This window comes from Hemitrygon akajei, chromosome 6, assembly GCF_048418815.1.
Source record: "Hemitrygon akajei chromosome 6, sHemAka1.3, whole genome shotgun sequence".
Taxonomy (NCBI): domain Eukaryota; kingdom Metazoa; phylum Chordata; class Chondrichthyes; order Myliobatiformes; family Dasyatidae; genus Hemitrygon; species Hemitrygon akajei.
In genome coordinates, this window is record NC_133129.1 from 134,833,065 (window position 1) to 134,856,331 (window position 23,267).

Consider the following 23,267-nt stretch of genomic DNA (forward strand, 5'->3'; position numbering starts at 1 on the left):
AGATCATTATCACTCTGGAAATGTTTTTCTGCATAACTCCATAACTTTAGTTTCCAGCACAGATTTTTGTCCATGTCTTTGTATAGATCTCCTCATTCTATATTATACAAATCAGCTTTCTTTGCTTCACAGACAACAACCCCAGCATTGAGTCAAAGCCTGCAGCTAGAAATCACCACCTCATCTAGAACCTTTTCAGTAAATCGCTGAAACATTCTTTTGAGGACTTTCACATCCTTCCTATCTTGTGATGACAAGTATTAGATACAATACTCTACTTATGCCCTTAAAATGTTTTCTAAAGGCTTGACATCTTTTTTATATAAAACTCTGCTTCAGTTTACTATGCTTTTCAAACTGTCTGATCATTTCAAAAATCTATACACATATAATACCCCTGCACTCTTGGATTGCCATTTAACCTACATTTTTCCCAGTTTACTGTTTCTACCAATATGCACCTAAATTTCACCTGATGCCACCTTTCACTTTTCACCATAGAAAGGATGCCACCTTTCTATGTAATATGTCAGCCTCTACTCTCTTGTAGTTTATTACTATTACAAATTAGTCAGCAATGTATTGGTAAAGGAGGTCACCCTAAGCATACAAGACAACTACCCCAATCCTACCCCCACCCCATCAACAAAACATTTTCACAAGAATGCAAGGTATCAGCAGGAAAATAAAACGTTACATTGGAGACTATTTAAGTTATTCACCGTCTAGCTCTGTACTTCCACTTTTCTATACATTCTGATCTTATCTGCACCTTCACAAGGAAATTATTGTTCGTAACTATTCTAAGAGCTGGAGGAAAAGGAGATGAGATCATATTTTCCAGTCTTGTTTGCCTCCATGTACCAATCAAACTTTGCATTTAGTATAATCAGTTTTAATATCTATCCTCCAAACTCAAACTGCTAGGCCATGACATTTATGGCATTTTAATTTTAGTTTCAATCTCAACATTTAATTCGAATTTCAGTCTTGTTTTATATGTAAAAAGGGCAACTTGACTTATCACCAGAAAACTATTTTAAAGTAAAAAAAAATTGTTCCCAAGGTCTAAAAAAAGGTGGTTAGAGCAACGATTTACAGCACCAGTGACCCAGGTTCAATTCCTGCCGCTACCTGTAAGTAACTTGTATGCTCTCCCCATAAACGAATGGGTTTCCTCAAAAACGTACGGGTTAGTAGGCAATTGGTCACATGGGTATAACTGGGTGGCACGGGCTCGTTGGGCCGGAAGGGCCCGTTACTATGCTTTATCTCTAAATAATAAAAAAAAAACAAATAGGGCTTTTAGAGGCTGCCAGAGACATTAGTTCTGTCTGTGAAAGTAATCAGTATAAAACATTATGTAACTATCCTCACCCAGTTCATTTTTTAAAATTACCATTCTTTTACTTAATATTTTATCTGATTAGATCACTAGTTAAGTGTTGCTGCGTAAACAGACTTTGCTTTAAATAAACATTACTTGCTAATAACCCTTCTCTGCTTACGATTTAATGACTGAAAAAGACATCCTGAAACATATCAACATTAAGGTGATATTGGCAGTCTTGAAGCACAAAGATGGAAAATTCCCCCAGGACATCACCAGATGAATCCCAGGTGGAGATACAGGTACAGAGCCAGAGAGGAGATTGCTGGGGCTCTGGCAGAGATATCTCTATTTTCTTGCCGAGGGCAAGGTATGAGCAGACTGGAGAATAGCCAATATTGCACCTTTATTTAAGGACTCCAGGAACTAGAGATGAGCCTTACATCAGTTATTAGGGACCGGATTTATTTGCATTTGGAAATGTAAAGACTGATTAGGGATAGTCAGCATGGTTTTGTTCATCTGAGATCATGTTTTGCAGACTTGATGATTATTTTTGAGATGATGACCAAGAGAAACGACGAGGTCAGGGCCATAGGCATTGCCTAAATAGATGTTAGGAAGGCCTTAAGACAAGGTCCCCAACGGTAGGCTGGTCCAGAAGATGAGAATATCTGGATCCAGGATCAAATAGCAAAATGGATACAAAATTAGCTTTGTTTCAGATTGGAAACCTGCTACCTGTGGTGTGCTTTATGAATCAGTACTGTGTCCTTTAATACTGGTCATATATATTAAAGATATGTAGATTAAATAATGAGCAAGTTTGCAGATCACATCAAAATTAACATTTAAAGTAAATTTATTATTGAAGTACATATACAGCACCATATACAATCCTGAGATTATTTTTCTTGCAGGCATTCACAAGTAAGTACAAGAAACCCAATGGAAAGACTGCCCACAACAGGGCAAATAAACAATCATTGTGCAAAAGACAATAAACTGCGCAAATACAACAATAAGTAAACCAACAAACAATGAATATCAAGAACATAAGATGAAGAGTCTTGAAAGTGAGTCTATAGGTTGTGGGAACAGTTCAGTCTTGGGGCAAGAAACATTGAGTAAAGTTATCACCTTTGTTTCAGGAGCCTGATGGCTGAGGAGTAATAACTGTTCTTGAACCTGCTGATGTGGGTCCTGAGGCTCCTGTACCTTCTTTCTGATGGCAGCAGCAAGAAGAGAGCATGTTCTGGGTGGCGTGGATCCCTGAATGATGTTGCTTCCCTGCGACAACGTTTTGTCGAGATGTGCTCAATGATGGGGAGGACTTTACCCGTAATGGACCGGACTGTATCCACTACTTTTTTTTTTGGGTCGGCTTTTCCATTCAAGGGCATCAGTGTTTCCATACTAGGTCGTGATACAACCAGTCAATATATTCTCCACCACAAGGCTATAGAAGTTTGTCAAATTTTTAGTTGATTCGTCAAATCTTCACAAATTTCTAAGAAAATAGAGGTACTGCCATGCTTTCTTCATAATGGCACTTACATGCTGGACCCAGGACAGAACCTCTGAAATGATAACACAGAGGAATTTTAAATTGCTAACCCACTCCAGCTCTGATCCCCTGATAAGAACTGGATCATGGACCTCCAGTTTTCTCCTCCTGAAGTCAATAAGCAGCTCCTTGGTGATTGTTGTTATAGCACCACTCAACCAGATTTTCAATATCCTTCCTTTTTGCTGACCTGTCACCACCTTTGATTCTGCCAATGACAGTGGTGTTATCAGCAAATTTAAATATGGCATCTGAGCTGTGGTTAGCCTCAGAATCTTAAGTGTAAAGCAAGTAGAGCAGGGGGCTAAGAGCATAGCTTTGTGATGCACTTGTGCTGATGGAGATTGAGAAGGAGATGTTGTTGCCAATCCGAACTGACTGGGGTCTGCAAGTGAGGAAATTGAGGATTCAGCTGCACAAGGAGGAACTGATTAAGACACAAAAGGTACTGCAAGAGGTATTGATTGAAGCCTAGATCTTGAAGCTTATTGATTAATTTTAAGGGAATGATAGTATTGAATGCTGAGCTATTGTCAATTAAGAGCATGCTGATGTATGCATTAAATTCATGATATAGTGGACAGTGAAGAAGGATGTCTAAGGTTACAACAGGATCTAGTTCAACTGGGAAAGTGGGCAACGGAATGGCTAATAGAATTTAACTCAGACAAGTGTTAAATGATGCAGTTTTGGAAATTAAACCAGACAAGGACAAACATAGTGAATGACATGGCCCTGGAAACATTATACAGCAAAATCTTGGAATATAAGTACATGGCTCCCATAAGATGGCAACACATGTTGTATATGACATTCACTTTCATCAACCAAGGTACTGAGTACAGGTATGGAACATCGATTAACAGTTATACAAATTGATGACTGGGCTATAAAAGATTCACAAAAATGTTGCCTGCACAGGTGAGCTTGTGTTGACTGGATTGTTTAAATTGAGAGATTGGATAAGCCAAGACTACTTTCCTTGAAGCAAAGGAGGTTGAATGACCACAGAAGGGTTTATAGGGGCATAGATCGGATAGATAGTCACAGCCAATTTCCAAGGTAGAGCAGTCAAATAGTAGAAGGACTAGGTTTAAGGCAAGAGGGAAAAGATTTAAAGATCCAAGGTGCCAGTTTTTCAAGTAAAGAACAAGCTGCCAAAGGGGATGATAGAGAGAGGTACAATTATAACATTTTAAAAGACATTTGGACAGAAAGACACGGATAAGAAAGGTTCAGAGGGATATAGGCAAATGGGTTTACTGAAGAGTTGTTTCCATGCTGATCAGATGCGGAAACAGTTACCACTCTGCGAAAGCAGAGCAGATGCAGCAGCAACTGGAGGAGTCGATCCCGGAGCTGGAACAGCTGGAGCAGGTAGGTCTGCTGGAGGAGGCGGAAAGGAGAGCAGTACTAAGGAAATGTTACTGCCCTGGACACAAGATACACTGGAGAGTGTACTCAATAGCCTCAATGAATATGGCACAATGGCATCAATTCCCCTTCTTCAAATGAGTGTGTGACAAATTCTACAACCTGTGGTAATCAAATCAGATCTAAGAACTTTTATAGTTAATCAGTTCTTCCTCTCAGGTGGTTCCTCATGACTGGCATACACTTTATTTTTGTGGGTTGAGATGTCTGATGGGCAGTTTGGGAGATGGCATGATCCTTCTGCCAATTACAATAGGCTTTATTATGCTCCAATCATAACACTTGTCCTAAGTTTGAACACTTGATCTTCAAACACACTTTTTCTCAGACAGCCAAAGGCTCCACTGGCATACTGAAGGCAAGAATAAATTTCAACATCAACATCTAACTTCACTGAAAGGGCCCCTCAATATATGGGAAGAGAACTGTTTTCCAAAGGCTTCTTGCGAACATTCATCATCAATGGGGACAGGTTGGTACAAGTTGCCCAACACCAGCCCCCTAGGCCTGAATCAACGTAGTGGTAGTAGTGGTACAAGTTTTTTGTTTTGTGCAAGACTCATTCTTACACACACTGAAGTGAATGAATCTACAGTAACTCAGAGCCTAACTTCGAAACTACAAATACAGATATTGAGCATGTAACCTTTGTCATTCAAATAGAGTAATGTGAAGTAGAGATGACATACTGTAGGTTGAATAGTTTTCCACATCCTGTTGATAATGTCCATTCCAACAAGAAATGTGGTGAAGGTGTGGGGAGGTACTGCAGCAAGTAATACTGAGAATAGTCCGAGGTCAATGAATTGTTTGACACTAGTTTGCACTGAAAAGACTGTTAGGGGACATCAATACTAAATCCACTGTCAAAGGCATACAAAGGATGTGTACTATGTGTTGTGGTTTCATATCAGACAGACCAAAAGGCAACATTAAACTTTGATTCATGATTCCTGGACAGTAAGCTAATCTCAGGTAGATATCACTTGAAAAATACTGAGAAAATAGTGTACCATCTGAAGGTGTAAGTGCCTTGGAAAATAGAACAAATATAATTGATTGAATGGAAACCACAAAATATTAAAGTGCTCAAGCCTAATATGGCACTGAAATATTCAGCATGAAACATTTAATTTTTTTAAGCAGAAAATACAGATCAGTTTTTCAACTATTGTCAGAAATTCAATTACTCGATAAACACTAAAAATACTGAAAGCAACATTCAATGTCCAAAGTAAGCAACTTCTTACCGTGTCTGTCCAACAAATGAGAGTACCAACATATCATCTGTATCACGAGTGGAATCAGAACGCAATGGCCACAGACCTGAGAAAGGACAAAAACAGACATAATTAATTATGATATCTCATTAACATTTTAAAGCAGCTCACAAATATTCAAGGCAAATCAAGCACCATTACAAACATAGCAAAATCCTACAAATGGGTGAGAGGGAGGACACATCGATCTTTTTTTTTAATACTATAGGCAGATCTGACCAAGTATCTGATCTGAAGGGTAAAACCTTCAATAATGCAGCAATACGTGTTATCCCAACATCATAAATTGCACAAATATACTTGTGCAAAATTACGCAGGGCATAAATTCTGTTTTCCCTAATTTTCTCCCCAACCTTTCAGTTTACTCACTTTAGCTATTGCACAGTTCCAGTGACTTCTGTCATTTCAATAAATTTCCTCTGTGCAAGACTGTAAGAATTTTACAGCTTTATACAAACTATGACAAAGGCATGCAACTTCAAGGTTATTCATCACCAAATCTCTAAAAAGTTCATTTCCATTTGAGCCTTACCACCAATTGATCAGAGTTAATCAAAACCACCTGCCAGTGGCTGAGGGCAAATGTTCTCTATGTTGTGGCAAAGCTAAAAGTACCAAAGCGAATAAAACGGATTTAAAATAACTTTACAAATTACATGCACCTGCAGAAAATTGTAGCATTGATAAAGAATTTAAAAATAGGTGCCCAGCCTCAGTAAAGCTGCCTAACATTTATTTATTATGAGATTTTCTTTTTAATTTTTGAACTACATACCCTTAATACCAGGAAGATCAATGCTAGCATGTTCATGAATCCCAATTCCATTTCGAATTATTCTTAATGACCCTTCTTTAAATGCTCCCGAACAAGTAACCAGCTGCATTAACAAAGAAAGATGATGTAATCATTAACAAACTCAAAACTGCAAATCCCTGTGACAGTGCATCAGCTTTAAAAGGCAGCAGGAAACGTCTACTTCAGGTGTATTCTTGCTGGATGAAATTTTGTCACTCTCTTAACCAATGAATAAATCTTCAAACAGCCAAGTTTTAAAACAAAAAATATTTTAGGTTTTATACATAACAGCTACTGTGTAGCAGTAGAAGTAGTGGAGGGAATGAATACTTGAGGTGGTTAATGTTGTATCTGGGCTTCTTAAATACTATTGGAGCCATGCTCATCTAAGCATCAAAAAATGCATCCCACTCCATTCTAACTTGTGCCTTGCAAAGGCTTCAGATACTCCAAATTATGTCAAACTTGACAGAATACTCAGTCACAACTTGATTTGTGACCACAGTATTCATGTTGTTGCTCCAGTTGAGTTCTGGTAAATGGTAACCACCAAGATGTTGAAGATGAGATCTTCGTGACAGTAATGCTGCAAAATGTCAAGAGCATGGAGTGGATCTTCCTGAGCTTCAAGCTTGCAAAATCACTGTACAAATGGACATAATCATATGAAAGACTCTCAACATTAATACACATTGTTTCTGAATGCCATCAAGTGTTGTTTGAAACAGGATCACTGGAAGTAGTGATAAGCAACAGAAAAATCAGCCATCTCTTCGTCAGAGCACAAGACTGATATTTACAGACCATGGATAACATTAAAGAAATTAAGGAAGAAGCCCTTCAACGTACCTGGCCTTGACCTTGTCGTTCCAGATCTACTACACACATGTCCACAATTGGACCCAAGTTGGTAAAGGTTTCCATACCAGCAACATATGACCCCTGTTCATTGCTATCCACATTTAGCTAAAACAAAAGCAACAGATTTGAAAATAAATGTTTTATTAATATTATTCTCCCTAAGTAGTTACCCAAATAGATGGCATTCAAGAATTCAGATAAGAGTGAAGCAAAAGAATGAATAATCTAACAAAACAGTTTTATTTTCTGATGCTTCTCACACGACCTGAGTCTATGCATTTTCTCTAAATTAACTAAAACACTTAAACATGCAATGCACTGAATCGTCTCGCCCGGAAATAAAATGAGAAACGTTTTACTATATAGATAATTCTATCCTAACATTTTTCCTACAGCCTCAGCTCTTCAATGAGCAAGTACCAGAAGGTCAGAAGAGTATTCACAAGGAGGAAAGTGATATCAGATGGCCAATCATAAGTCAGTACCAAATATATCTAGCAGCCAACCTCAGGTGCTAATATTTCCAGCACAGAGTTCCAGAAGAGAACAAAAATAAAAATACAAATGAGTGGAAAAGAACATTACAAAAGAAGAACTTGTATGTATTACATCTCATTTACAACGTAGATTCACAAACTGGATTATGTATTGTTTACTTCAAATAATCATGTTACCAGTTATGAAAATTTTCCCTTCCCCATCCCATATCAATCTCAAGAGAGCAGAAGGTAGCCTCAACCTTGATTCTTCTAATTTACATTTGTAAAGTGAAATAGTGTCATTTAAATCATTTGGATTCTCAACAACAACAACTCAATGCAATAAGAAAACTACTGAATGCTACAGTACAAACAGGAGATGCTGGAAATCCAGAGCAACACACACAAAATGCTGGAGGAACTCAGCAGGCCAGGCAGCATCAATGGAAAAAAGTACAGACAATGTTTCAGGGTGAAACCCTTCAGCAGGACTGGAGAAAAAGAATTAAGGAATAGATTTGAAAGGTGGGGGGAGGGAGAGCGAGAAACACCAGGTGATAGGTGAAGCTGGGAGGTGGAGGGGTGAAGCAAAGAGCTAAGAAGTTGATTGGTGAAAGAGACAGAAGGCCATGGAAGAAAGAAGAATGGTGGGGGGTGGGGGAGCACCAGAGGGAGGTGATGGAGATAACATGAGAGGGACAAGGAATGGGAAATTGTCCACAGTAAATGGTTCAATGGCACAAACCAAGTTAAAGGTGTCATTTGTTTAAAATACTCACAATTAAGACAGTCTAACTATGCCATAATGATTAAAGTTCTCACCTTTACAAGTTGTGAGTCTCCAAGACGAGACCCAACAAATACAACTCCGTTATCCAAGTATGTCAAACATTCTGCAATTGATGTCTGTGGAGGACAACAGGGATTTAGAACATTAGTAACATTTTCACATCATACGGTACCCAAATTCTATTCGGGAATTGTCAAAAATGGGGCATTTTTTCAGGGACTATGGAATGGGGCAGCAGGCATTACTACAAACAAGAATCCAGCTTCCAAAAAAACATGTTGAAATGTAAACTACAATCATTAATGAGTTTTTAAATTAAAAGGATTGGTAAGATAAACAAATAATACAGGGCCCAGGCTGATGGCTCAGAGGAAGAGATATGGTTTGTAAACTGACAGGATGTAAGATGGACTCAGATGCACCATAAAATCATGCTGCATGGAAACAGGCCCTTCGAACAAACTGGTCCATGCCGGCCAAGAAGCCGATGCAAGCTAATCCCATTTGTCCATTGACCCACATCTCTCTAAACCTTTCTTATCTGTGTACCTGTCCAAGTGCCTTTTAAATGTTACTATTGTACACGTCTCAATTAATTCTCCCAACTCATTCCATTTCCAAGTAGTTGCCCCTTAGGCTCCTATTAAGTCTTTCCTGTCTCACCTTAAATCCATGGTCTCTAGTTCCTGGTTCCACAACCCTGGGAAAAAACTGAATACGTTCATCCTTTTTATGTTGCTCATGCAGTTCTATAATAGCACCCTTCACTCTCCTGTGCCCCAATGAATAAAGTCCTAGCCTATTCAAAATCTCTCTATATCTCAGTTCCTTGACACCTGGCAACTTCCTCATGAATCTTCACTGTACTCTGTCCAGCTTAATGGTATCTTTCTTATAGAATGGTGAACAAAATCCCAAATACAACCTTACTAACACCGCGTACTTAATATTCCAAATCCCATACTCAGTGCCCTCACTGATCAAGACCAGATCTTGCTGTAATTCTTGATAACCATCTTCATGCACCAGCTAAGTTATTCTATCATTTAGCACTTCAAACTCTGTTATAGGGACATTTACTCATCAACAACTGAAGTACTTACGCCCCCAGAGAGTCTGCCTTCACAACATTATCTGGGTTTTCAGAGCTCAGTAACTTTTAGACCATCCATGTAATTTACTTTGTTCCAGCAAAGGTGTTTAAACATTTAGAGGTATCTTGTCAGTTGCAATATGTTCCCATTGTTAATGTGTACTTCAATGGTACCATTTGTACAATAAAATATTGAAGTAATTGGTGTCTTTGGACCAGTTTCATCTGCAATTATCATTGTTCTTAACAGTATAACAGAATGATGTATTTGACTCTGGGGGATTCTACAAGAGAATGTCTGCCTGTCATGGGCATCTACTATTATAACTATCACAAGACAGGTGGTAGATATATCTACCACTTTTCCAGAGGTAGGTAGATCACCACTGAATCTACAACTTCTCCAGTGGCTTGGTCACTGTGACAACAAATGCTACAGCACAAAATGTTCTACATTCACTCATTGCTGTTATGATGGATTTACTGCTACATAGCCTCAAAGATGACTAAGTTTTTATAACTACATTATAACAAAACACATACCATTACCAAAATACCAATTTCCTATAAAACTTACAGTCCGTGAGCCAGGACCTGAAATTTGGGCCACTGGTACCATCTGGGGAGAATAATTCTTATAGTGATTTTTGGCAAGGTATACACCCCTAGTGCTGGAAAATATGTGATAGCATTGCAGCAGTGGTAGCTTCTTCAAATCATTCTTAGACCATGAAAACAACATGGCCAGTGACTTGAACCAACAGAAGTTGAACAATCTGCTGCAAAGTCCACTCTTAGCTGAGCTGATAACCCTGTGGACAGACTTTTTGGAACATCTGTCACAACTATGGAGAGCTATCCGCATTCTGGATATCATACATTGATACGGTGGAGAACATAGTACTTGGACTTCTGCGCGTCTCTCGTGAGGGGGACTGGGAGTTGCACCTCCATGCTATAAGAACCATTATTCCATGGTGCTTTGCCTATGATAAGATGAATTATGCCAGGTACCTGTCTCCTTACTTTGCTCAGATGATGAACATCCTTGTATGAGACCTTCAAGACAGGCCAATTCTCAGTGCAGCTGTCAAGTAACAACCCCTTTGGGCAGATCCCTGTGGACCAGGCTATTGAAGCCACAGTGAAGAAAGACACAGCCTCCTGGAGGCACATCACGGTTCAGCCTGAGTGCTGGAGTGATCAAGCGTTACTACATAACAGCTGAGCACTGCAGTGCATTCCTGGGACGGTTAAGGGAGATGGTGCAAGGCAACAAATCAGAGCTTTGTCATGCGGAGCTACAGCGGCCAAGAATCCAGAAAGATAAGGAAGCAGTTTCAGCAGTGGTTAGCCTCATACATGAAAGGGTCAACCCACTTGCAGAGAAGCAGGACCTCATTAGCATCTCTACGGCAAAGGCAGCCAAGGATATTGCCTCCGACCTGATGAAGGCATATGAGATTGGTGAGCAATGCTATGCAACCTTCAAGGATGAGAGACTAGAGGAAGACCCACCAGCAAAGAAATTCCATGACCCAATGAAAACCAACAAGCTGAAAACATTCAGTGATATGTGTAAGAGGAGAGAAATGAAATCAAATGGGAGGGCGATCATCTTGAAAGCAGACAGGTTTTTGTTTGGACGCATCATAATGATGGCACAAGGGCGCTGTCTACGTATGGAGGATATCCTTTCTCATCCCCTTGAACCATTGCTCTGGGCCCTGTCCACACCAGAAGGATTGCTGAGAAAGACAAATAAAGCTACTTTAGCCACAACCTTGCAGAAAAATGTAGCAGTAGAAGAGCAACTCCCAGGAAACTCTGCTACAGTGGTTGATGGAATGAACTTGGTCCAAAGAGTGAAAGGTGATCAAATTACTTTCAGAGATGTTGCCAAAACAATTCTGGGTTTGGCTCTGAGGGAAGGCAGTCAGAGTAGCAGAATAGATGTTGTGTTCAATATATACAAGGAGAACTCTATCAAGAATAGTGAAAGATCTCTATGGGGTGAAGAGACTGGTCATGAGTTGCAAGGTATCACAGGCTCACAGATGGTGAGGCAGTGGAGGAGCTTCCTGACCAAAGTCAGTAACAAAAAGTCTCATTAGCTTAATAGTCCATGAATGGAGGAAGGCAGAGTACAGAGCAAAGCTACAGGAGAAGATTCTGTATGCAGCTGTGAATGACAAATGTTACAGAATCACATCTCAAGACAGTGAGGAGGTGTCAGCTCTTCAGTGTCAACAAGAAGCAGATGGCCGCCTACTTCTCCATGCTGCCCATGCCACAAGAGAGGGATACCAAATTATAGTGATATGCTCAGAAGACACAGATGTCTCTATCATGTTTTTAGCTTTTTGTGACAAGATTGAGGCCCCATTGTTCCAGAAATGTGGCACTAGAACCCGCACAAGGCTTGTAGACATCAGGAAGGTTGCTGCCAATGTTGGCACAGAGGTTTGTAGGGCTCTCATCAGGTTGCACGCATATACAGGATGTGACACTGTAAGCGCTTTTGCAGGCAAAAGGAAGACAAGTGCCCTAAAACTTCTGACCAGCAACAGGGAAACTCAGGACACATTCTTAGAGTTGGGTCAGGAATGGAACCTCTTCCCAGAATTGATGGACAAACTGGAGGCATTTACATGTCTCCTGTATGCCCCAAAAGCATCGACCACCAAGGTCAATGAGCTCAGGTATCACCTTTTCTGTGCCAAAAATGGTGAAATAGAAGGTCATCAACTCCCACCATGCAAGGACTACTTAACAAAATATGCACTGTGAGCCATATATGGAGAAGATGTTAGAAGAAGGACCCACAAGTGCCAAACCCTGTTGGCAGAGGATGGAAGATGGAGAGAGAAGAGGAAGCTGAACAGTTGGTGGTGCACTGGATGGAAGGCCAGCCAGCAACCAATGCCGTCCTGGATCTACTGGCCTGTAACTGTCCAAAAAAATGTTCACTCCCAAGATGTATGTGTGTTGCAAATGGCCTTAGGTGTACTGACATGTGTAGACTGGCAGACTGTGAGAACCAGGCATCCACCTCAGAGAGTGTGGAAAGTTCAGATGAAGATGTGGAAGACTTGGAAAATTATTATGATTATTAATAGGTTATGAAAGTATGGAAAACAAAGTAGGGAAAGCTGTCTTTGATTAAATATATTCATTTTACAACCAAATGGAGCTTAGGTTATGACCATGTGGAACCCCACATTTGAATTATTGTATTCTAATTCTATATGCTATAACAAAAGCTTAAGATTGTTTTGATTTGATACAATATGGAAAACAACATGACATTGACAAAACTCCAGAAATCTCTCCAAATAAGGGTTTTTTTTTTTACCTTTGGGGGGGTGGGGTAACATTTTCTGCTGTACTGATGTTAACATGGAATATATACAAAAAGTGATTACTTATTTGAATTCCTGAATAAATTCTCGACAAATCCATGTGATTATATGTGTCCTAGGGTTTCTACTGACTTTTCCAAAATAAACAACAAATATTTTTCTAAAAATGAAATGATTCACTCTACTGAAATTGGGCATTGTACTGTGAGTGCCACCAATGACATAGTTTTCAATGTAGAATTTTATAACAACATTTGATGAAAAGTGCTTGAACTCAGCTATCATTGTGGCAAATTTCAATGTTGAGGGATCACTGATGACCAAATACCACTAGGTTGAATATATATGTTGTACTTTACATTAGCCACTTTTCAGAAACGCTTATTTTAGGGTAGTGTTTTAAAATGCATGATAGCACACAAAACTACCACTGGTGCAGTGCTATCACATATTGTCTAACTCTAGAGATGTATACCTTGCCAAAAATCACTGAGCATTATTCCCTTCAGATGGTACCGACCAACCCTACTGGATCACGGACCATTAGGATAGAAATTCATTTTGCCGGGTGGATGAAGGCTCAATCTGACTCAAACCGTGACACAGAGCTACGTTTTTATCAGCTTTCCAAAGTGATACAGGGGAGCCAAATGAACAGTACTGAGCTCTCAGCTATCCCTGATAAAAGTGATCTTGATGAAAGGTGAGACTGCAACCTATCAAACTACTGGATGAGGCATGCCTAGATAGAAAAGTGGTAAAACAGAGCCAAATAATCTCCAAAATAACATGGATAGGTAAAACAAGTGGAAGAAGATGGTATGACAGAGAATAACATGGAGTAACTTGAAATTATTCATTCTGAAAGAATGTGGCCAAAATAACACACAATGCAAATGTTAACCCATTTATTATGAAATAGTTTTCTTTGTTAATGGAAAAATCTCACACGAATATGCGAAATGGCTAATACTGCCATCAGTAATTAGAATTTGATAAAATCAGATATTCATTAAAAAAAAGGCAGCTCCATATTGCTAACCTCTCCCAGGAGTTCAACTCGAAGATCTTTGACAGTGATGTTCCCATCCATTTGTTCCTCCCTCTCCAGTAACAGCATAAACAAACGTCCCTCCATATCTCCCAACAGGTAGCGTGAACCATTGGGATCCACACGATTATGGCAAACAATTGTGCTTTGCTGACAAGAAAGAGAAAAAAAAGATAATTAAATGTATTTGCATTCAAAAGTCATGACTTTCTTTTAAGAAACTAGATTTATTAGCAGCTATTCATTTCCAGTTATAATTCAACAGCTTTTAACTAAAGGGAAATAGTGACAGCTATGTTATTGCCTCGATAATGTAATGATTAATCTAAATTAAGATTGCTTTTATTTTTGATTTCCAGGGCCTACAGGTGTTTTTTTTTGCTTTTCACTAGTTATGCACAACCCTTCTTCTGCTCATCCCAAAACTTTAAATTGTTCTCAACAGTCCCACTGAACAGAAATTTGCAACTCAAGTACATCACCCTAGTTTCTTGAAGTTCAAAATCCTCTCTGATACAACCTGCAGAATTTAAGAGGTATGTTTTGCATAATTTAAAAACATTAAGAACATATCAACAATTACAATTTATTACATTTAAGTGTCTTAAGTTCCTTATCCAAAGTCAAAATATTAAACTAATATCAAACATAACATTTATATCATAATTTATAAAAACTTCTATGTGTTGTGGATTCTTCTTTTTCAGGTAATGTAAGACACAACTATAGATTAGCAAGGCAGAACAATGAGCATATTAAATGCATACTCCTAATACCTGGTAATACTCAAGACATATGGTGTCTTTATCACAACTGGATATGACATAAATTGCTACGTGAAGTCCCTCAAAATCAGATTTCTGAAATGTTTTTAATATCAGTTATTTTAATTTTACCTCCAAACCCAGCATTTGTTCTCAAAACTCTCCTGCTTTTCAAGAAAATAGAACTTAAATTTCTTGGAAACATTTCCTGACCTCAAAGTACTTTACAATCAATGACCATGTCCATGTGATTTTGTTGGTTTTACAGCTAAAGTGTGCTCAGCAAAAAATCAGAAACTCAGATTAATTATCAAATAGTTAGTTTCAAATGTTGCTAGTGAAGCATAAGTAAAGAGCAGTACTTTTACTTTCACTGGTACCACAGGTTCTTCTACGTACATTCACTTGGGCAGAAAGTCAAACAAGGGATGTCAAACAATGAAAATTTAATATTGAATTGAAAGTCAAGATAGGTGATATAATCAAATCTTTTCAGAGAGCCTTGAAACTATAATGTTCTAACAAAGTTAACTGTACTATGAATAAACTAGCAATTGAAAACTCAAAGGCTTAGTATTAGAAATAACCCCACAACATAAACCATGCACTGCCATAAAAGCTATGTTGACTTGTTCAGGATTGAAATGGACTAATAAACAAATGACAAGTCTGCCATCACTGAATCATGTTCCATTTTAGTTAACATTGTAAATCATATAGCCTTTCTTCATGACATGGCCATGGAGGAATTAAAAATAGAGATGAAGCTCAAAATCTCCAAATAACACATGTTATGCAAGTAACAATAAATATTGATGCCAAATAACTTTGCTAAAATGAAAAGTCAGCCAGAAAACTATCCTCTTTTCCACTGAGTTTTTTTTAAATGTTTAAGAAATAACAAATGTACAATTCTAATGAAAACTGGAAACAGAGTGCATAAGATAAATTCAGCCATGCTTAAGAAATCAAAGACTCCAAACACGTTTCCAAAGGTCTTCCACTGCTTCATGTAAATTTCTATAACTTCCTACCTTGATAGCTGGAGGTGCAATCGCCAGATATTTGTCTCCATTGTGGTATGTGATGGATTCCTGACCTATGATCAGTGCTCCTCCAAATGGCTCTGGAACTGAACAAAAATCACATCTATGCCAATTATAACTCTATGCAACTGTACTTTGCACTTTACTTCTGTTAAAAATAATCTGGTTTAGCTTAACCTCTAAGGGATCCTGGTAATGAAGGATAATCAGCTTTTAAAGAAAATTAAACAGCCTTTGGCTTTGAAATGAAGAAATTGAAAAAAGAAAGAAAGATGCATTTATATTACATTTTTCACATCCCTTTCAGGATCTCTTCTGCACTTGATACATTTTAAATTCAGTTCCATTGCAAGAAACACAACAGCAGTTAACTTTCACAAAAAACAAGCATTCATAACCTTGAAGACTTGATAAATACTAGTCAGAACTCTGGGCAGAACTCAAATAGTGCATGGGTACCTTTTGCATCTACCTCAGAAAGCAGCCCATGGCTTAAGTTTCTTATCGCTTTCAACAGATAGCAGATACTTCAGTCATGAACTAAGGAATCAACCTTGATTTATGAGCTTGATTCTCTAGAGCTGGGGTTCCCAACCTTTTTTATGCCTTTTTCAATTCCATTAAGCAAAGGGGTCCATGGACCCCAGGTTGGGAACCCCTGCTCTAGAGTAAAACATGAACCCAAATCAAAGTGCAAAGTGTTAACAAGAGCTACTTTTGATTATAAAAGTTGCCAACAGCTTTGAAGGTGAAAACACTTTACAACTTAATATGCCTATAATTCAGAAGAATTTCATATTTCATCCCAATCATTTGCATTTCTCCATCTTAGCCTGGCTAAAATAGCTGTTCTAACTAACTGATCAAGAAAAAAAAATCAACCAGGACTACCACCCCATAGCAACACACACAAAATGCTGATGTAGGGTCACATCTAGTGACAATTATGAAAAAGCATATTAAGTTTAGTTGAAACTGAAAATAAACTTTGCTACATCATTTGTGATTGACTAGGCTGTCTGTACAATTTGCTGAGAACACTATGAAAAATGATAGTACCCTTTTTTGCAGTTGTCCCCAATTGATTCACCACACTACCAAATAACCACACTAATTTTTATTTCAAAGTCTCCTAGATATCAGTGGTTAGCACAAATAACTCATCACTGCTTTATTTTTTAAAAAAGAGATACCTACCTGCAATGACCATTGACGCTTCAGCTTCCACATTTTCCTGCTTCCAGGGTCCCTTGTTAAATTCCTTTTCTCTCAAAGATACTTCATATGTCTTTACGTGGCGGCCCTGAGGATCCTAAAAAAGAGAACAACTTAAAGTGGAAGCTTACAATGCAGCAACAAGTTGGCATATCCCCAATAATTATGTTCCAAAGCCTGAGGACAAGGTCATTCTCATTCTTATACATCACAATTTTTAACAACATTGGGAAGGAGTAACCTCAGGGGTTACATAATGAAATACTGGGGTACCATTTGGATCAACTGGATGAGAATATTGTTCATCTTTTATGAAGCACAGTGGGATACTGAACCAAAAAATGAAGAAGCCATAAAAGGACCTGATACTGGCATCAAATTTCTTCTTTAAACCTCAAGTACAAGTCAAACTGAATGAAGGCAAAGTACTATATTCTGTGGGAAATATATTCTTCACCTCAAGGGCAGCACCTCTTACAGGACCTACAAGACATTATTTCCCCATCAGCCATCAGTGTACATCCATCAACCAGTTAAATTAAGGAGCAGTCTTGTGTTGGGGCCAAGCTGAGGATTCCCTTATTGTCATAAAGTTTGCAGCTGCAGTTATGAGAAAACTGTAAATTTCACAAAGTGAATATTTAGAGCTACTACAGAAGTACTCACTTTCACAATTAACCATGGAAAACTAGAAGTTGTTCTCAATGACTCCCTGCTTCTCAGATTACTGAGATCAGTAAATTTTCAGAAATCAGTGATCAGACAAGAATATTTACAAACAATTATTACAACAAAATGTTAATGTTCTACTTTCAGGGATAAATGGGATTTTAATAGTGCACTAATCTCTTTGGCCCTTACAAGCTAGTTGTAAACACTTAGATTGTAATAACAACAAATAATGTGGAAATTATACTGACATTTACACTATTTTTACTTTTCTCTCATTTAATCTCCTACAGTCTAATCTTTATTTCAGGAAGATAAAATATTTAACATGCTGACTGAAAATTATGCTTTATATTTTCTGATTTGCTCTCCATCAGAAGTAGCAGGCTGCTCACCAAGCTTGATTACAGATTGACAGGGATCTGTGGATAGTTTTCATTAGCAACAGCTACTTTGCAGATGACCACAAAAGCCAATCCATTACTAATAGGCACAAAGAAAGAATATTTATTGCCAATTTATATGTCATGCAAGCTTTTGCTTTCACAACTTTCTTATATCATTATAACAAAAATTTACTCACATATGCTAGCATTCCTTTTGTGTTCAGGTTCCTAACTAACTTACCGAATCTCTATGTCACATCAAATTCTGATTTCTTACCTGATAGACAAAGCAAATGGTTGGGACCTGACAGCCATACAGAAACTTCACATCAATTACATGGAGCTCTTCCAGGCGGATATTAAACGCCTTCAACTCTTTGTTGTCTCTATCTAAAGGGATCACCTTGAAGAGCCCATCATATAGTCTGAGACCTATCATGCGACACTCAGGGTCCACAATACCTATTATTCCTGTCTCAGAAGGGCGGCCAATACGATCCTGAAAACAACACAAAAGGTATGTTTATATCATTTATAGACTGAGAACCAGATGTTAAATTGTGCAATGGCTGCTAAAGTGGATTATTAAAATACAATAATGATCCAGAAAGTTCAGATTAAAAGGTCATCAATTACAAATGTCATATATGCTCTAACTAATTGACTGTTGAATAGAAAATTCAATTTACCTGTACATTTCCATGGGCCCTTGTGATAATATCAATGTTTTCTCCATTCTGTTTATATTCCAGAATGCAGGCATTGTATTTTGCAGTCAGGATGAAAAGCAGATCCTTACCTTCTCCCTGTTTGAAGGCAGAAAGAAAATTGTCTCCCTATTATATATTCTCTTCACTAATATGTGAACAAAATAGACATTCTTCATTTAAGGGAGCAGAAAATCTGCACAGATTCCATTACTATCTAAGCAGTGAGTACTAAGAGATGTACAACAAGAGGAAACTATACACTTTAAAATTCATATATGCAAGTGCTTTATGTTTGTAGGGTTTAGGGGTTGTACCCATTAGCAAATCTAAGATCCCAAGGTTCATTCTCAAGATCCATTCTCTGCTTGTCAAATTTGTCATCTTCAATAGGGATATAAATGACACAGTACAAGCAACATTATCACTAAAAACTGGTAGAGATGGGGGAAGAGAAAGGGAAAAAAAATCAGCCAGCATTCCCACTCCACTATTCACTGTCTCCAGCTAAAAGAATGTACTTCACCATCAGTTTTGGGCCATGTTGTGATAGTAATGCTTACCAACATTTCTTATTAAACAAACATGAATTATGATAAGGCACAGGCCCCTCAAGATCATCTCAACATTTAGTAAGGTCACACCTACTCTGACTGCAATCCCAACTCTGCATTCCACTCACTGTAACCTTTCACCCTTACTTATCTACTTCTACATTGAAAATGTTTGAAATCTTTGCTTTCGCTCATTTGTGTGGAAGACAGTTCCAAAGATATGTGGTAAAAGAAAATGTGCATTATTTTATTTGAGAATGAGCACTTATTTGAGCAGTATCTGTTAGATCTAGATTGTCTTTGACAGAAAAAAATATCAAAGAGGACCTTATATTTCACTCAAGTACTATCTCAGTCTTCTGAACTCCAGCAGACACAAGCCTAGCCTGTTCATTCACCTTCACAGATAATAGTCTTTGAAGTATGCTGAGATCTGCTTCCAATGCATTAATATAATTTTCTAAATAAAGAGACCTATATTAGTACACAAAACAAGATCTCAATAATTATTTATGCAATCAAACACAGCTTCCAATCTTTTGTATTCAATTTCCCCAAGCCATAAGTGTTTTTTCATAAATTAGCTTTCGTGATTAGTTGCTATAAATACAACAACGGCACCCTAACAAGAGTGGTGAACCTATGGTACATATGCCCAAGATAACAGATAACTAACATTTTACTGGCACCCGGCATGCAATGCCACATCTTAATTATTTAAATCCCACCTATAATAAGAAGATACATTTTAACTATATCTGCCAAATGAAGCATGGAATAATGTTTTACAGCCTGAAAGCAGCGAGATACTTTCACAGAAAAAGTCTCATGCCAACTGAGCGCCAGTTAGATGGTTGCAAGAATGTACAACTTTGGATAACACATTTTGAAATCCTCCAAGATCTGATGGACACGTTAGTATTTGGATAGTGAAAGGTTACAATAACAATACTATTAGAAATAATGAGCAACACACACACACACACACACAATAATGAAGGAACTCAACAGATCAGTCAACATTTTTGGAAAGGAATAAACAGTCGATGTTTCAGGCTGAGATCGTTCATCAGCACTGTAAAAAAAAAAGGGGGGGGAAGATACAAGAATAAGGCGGCGATGGAGGGGAAGGAATGCAAGCTAGAAATGATAGGAGAAGCAAGGTGGGTGGGTGAGTGGGTGGGGGTCTGTAGTCCTTTACCTTTTCCACCTATCACCTCCTAGCTTCTTACTTCATCCCCCTTCCCTTACTCATCTGGCTTTTTTGCTAATTGATCTGCTGAGTTCCTTCAGTATTTTGTGTGTGTTGCTTTGGATTTCCAACATCTATTGAATCTCATGGGTAGAAATGACATTATTTTTCAAATTTTTTAGAAGATTAGAAGTATAAAAGTTTAAACAAGTTTTCTAAACTTCATTTATTTCAATCTTTCTCCATTATATTAATAGTAAAACAATGAATAAAATAAATAAGCAACAGAACTCATCCCTTTTCCTTAAAAAAAAATCCATTATTGCTATCCATTCATTAATCAATGATAATCTCTGCTTAAAAGTACCATGGCATGTGAAAGAATTCTTTTTAAGAAGATTATTGCCAGTTGGGGAACCATGCTCTTAAAAAGGTTCACTACCCCTGTCTACAGTATCCTGACCACTCTGCCTCACGGTGCTCTACAAGTTCTCACCCTTTGGGTGATATGCTTCTTTTATTTTTCTGACAAAATGGACAATTTCTGCCAGTTTTCTGTCCACTGACTAAACCTTACTAAAATCTACTTTACTTTGTAAACACTTTGTATCTTCTTCACAATTTGTTTTCCAACTCACCTTTGCATTGTCGAAGTTAACAAATATACTTTTGGTGCCTTTATTCCAAGTCACTTACAAAAGCCATTAGCACAATTGTACACCATTCATTTGCAAGGTATGATGAGGGAGTATGAAAGGTTTTAAAGGATATGGGCCAAACACAGGGAAATGAGACTTAATCAGGAAGGCACTTGGGTCGGTGTGGACTAACTGGGACAAAGGGCCTACTTCCATGCTGTATAATTCTATGACTCTAAGCACATCAAAATATTCAAATAAATTCTTATAAGCAAGATACCAAAGCATAAGCAGCAATTTCAAAATAGAAAGAAATACATCTTACACATATCAGCAAATTACTATTCACACCTAATGCATCACTGCACAGCATACCTTTGGTCGGAAGAGTTCCATTACAGCTATCTTGCCATACATGCCTACTTCTTTAACAGGGCGCAAACCTTCTGGAGTCACCACATAAATCTCCAACCTTGTGTTCTTGGCAATCAACAGATTCAAATCATCGGCTGAGGTGAAATGACCTACAGCAAAAAAAACCATACTTTAATCTTTTATTTCAATATAGGTTTGGACCCTGTGAATTGTCATGACAATTGGTCTCCTTGAACTGCTGAAATTTATTTAGTGAAGGGAATAACCACAGTGCTGTTCAACAGGGAGATCTAGGAAATCTGACCAAGCAGTCACCATATGTTTGTTTTTAATTCTTCCAAGCAAAAATTAATTCATTGAAGATATATCTACATTTAAAGACTATTTTTCCAAAGTATTTTAATTTGAAGAAATGGGTTACTGAGAAAATTTACAAATATGTTGCCAAGACTTGAGAACCTGATTTATAGGGAAAGGTTGAATAGGTTGGGAGTTTATTCCCTGGAGTAAAGGAGAATGAGGGGAAATTTCATAGAGGTATATAAAATTATGAGTGGGATAGATAGGGTAAATGCAAGCAACTGAAGTTGGGTAACACTAGAACTAGAAGTCATGAATTAAGGGAGAAAAGTGAATTGTTTTAAGGGGAATTTCTTCACTCAGTGAGTGGTGAAAGTGTGGAACAAGATGCCAGAGGAAGTGGTGAATACAAGTTTGATTTCAACATTTAAAAGAAGTTTGTATAAGTATGTGGATGGGAGTGGTACAGGGAGTATGGACCAGGTGCAGTTCAATGGGACTAGGCAGAATAACAGTTCAGCACAGATTAGATGGGTCTGTGCTGTAGTGCTCTATGGCTCTATGATAAGGTACAGGGGAATGTTAAAATTTCTCAATAATCTTCAAAAAGTTTATTGTTATTTTATCTATTTGGAAATAAATAATCAGGGAGTAACCATATAAATTTACTGAAGGTATCTTTAATAAACTCGAAGTATTAGACACAAACTATGATGGAAATCTAAATAAATACTGATACTGGCCACCCATAAATGTAGAGTATCTACAATGGAATAAAACTAGCCAAGATGGCGGTGCGACGCAGCTTGCAGCGGCCACTCCGGAGCTGATAGCTTTATTTGTTAAGCAGGGTGCCATGCACAATCCTAATCTGATAAAAAACAGACGTGGGAGCACGGACGAACATCTGGAAATCTCCAGGAAGGCCCTCTCCATTGCTGCTGCTGCTGTGAGGTCCAGGTCTCTGCTGAGAACAGGCCCCCAGGCCTCGGGGTCACATTGCCGGTGGCCGTTGGTGGGGGCGTCTTAATACGCTCGGTAGAGGATGGTGCTCAGAGACGCTGTGCCGGAGGGGATGGTCGGAAGCTTGGAGGTTCGACGGACTCGGAGTCTGCTGCGGTCGGGGCACTTTCACTGTGTGCTGCGTCTATGAGGCTGGGTCCGACGGAGCTTTCACTGTGTGCTGCATCTGCGAGGCCGAGTCCGGCGGCGCCGTGGAAGTCCATAGTGGGGGTACTCCCTTCTGCCGCCTGCGTGGGATGAGTCTATCGGGACCCCGAGGACTTGCAGAAACTGTGTGGCGATAGTCTTTTAACATCTGTGGACTATTTTTACTGTGCCCACGGTCTGTATTTTTTTTAATCAATTATGCTATTG

The 23,267-nt window shown here is 38.3% G+C and overlaps 1 protein-coding gene across 1 annotated transcript in view; it reads right to left on the minus strand.

Annotated features, from left to right (window-relative positions):
• ddb1 (damage-specific DNA binding protein 1) overlaps positions 1-23,267 on the minus strand; it is an 80,721-nt gene that overhangs the window by 52,694 nt on the left and 4,760 nt on the right. The window contains exons 2-11 of the mRNA XM_073049295.1: positions 21,591-21,739; positions 18,814-18,930; positions 18,402-18,623; positions 17,052-17,166; positions 15,843-15,940; positions 14,036-14,194; positions 8,571-8,654; positions 7,258-7,374; positions 6,388-6,490; positions 5,582-5,657 (exon numbers count right to left, since the gene is read on the minus strand). Coding sequence (XP_072905396.1) covers positions 5,582-5,657; positions 6,388-6,490; positions 7,258-7,374; positions 8,571-8,654; positions 14,036-14,194; positions 15,843-15,940; positions 17,052-17,166; positions 18,402-18,623; positions 18,814-18,930; positions 21,591-21,739 — 1,240 coding nt within the window. The remainder of the gene's footprint in view (positions 1-5,581; positions 5,658-6,387; positions 6,491-7,257; positions 7,375-8,570; positions 8,655-14,035; positions 14,195-15,842; positions 15,941-17,051; positions 17,167-18,401; positions 18,624-18,813; positions 18,931-21,590; positions 21,740-23,267) is intronic.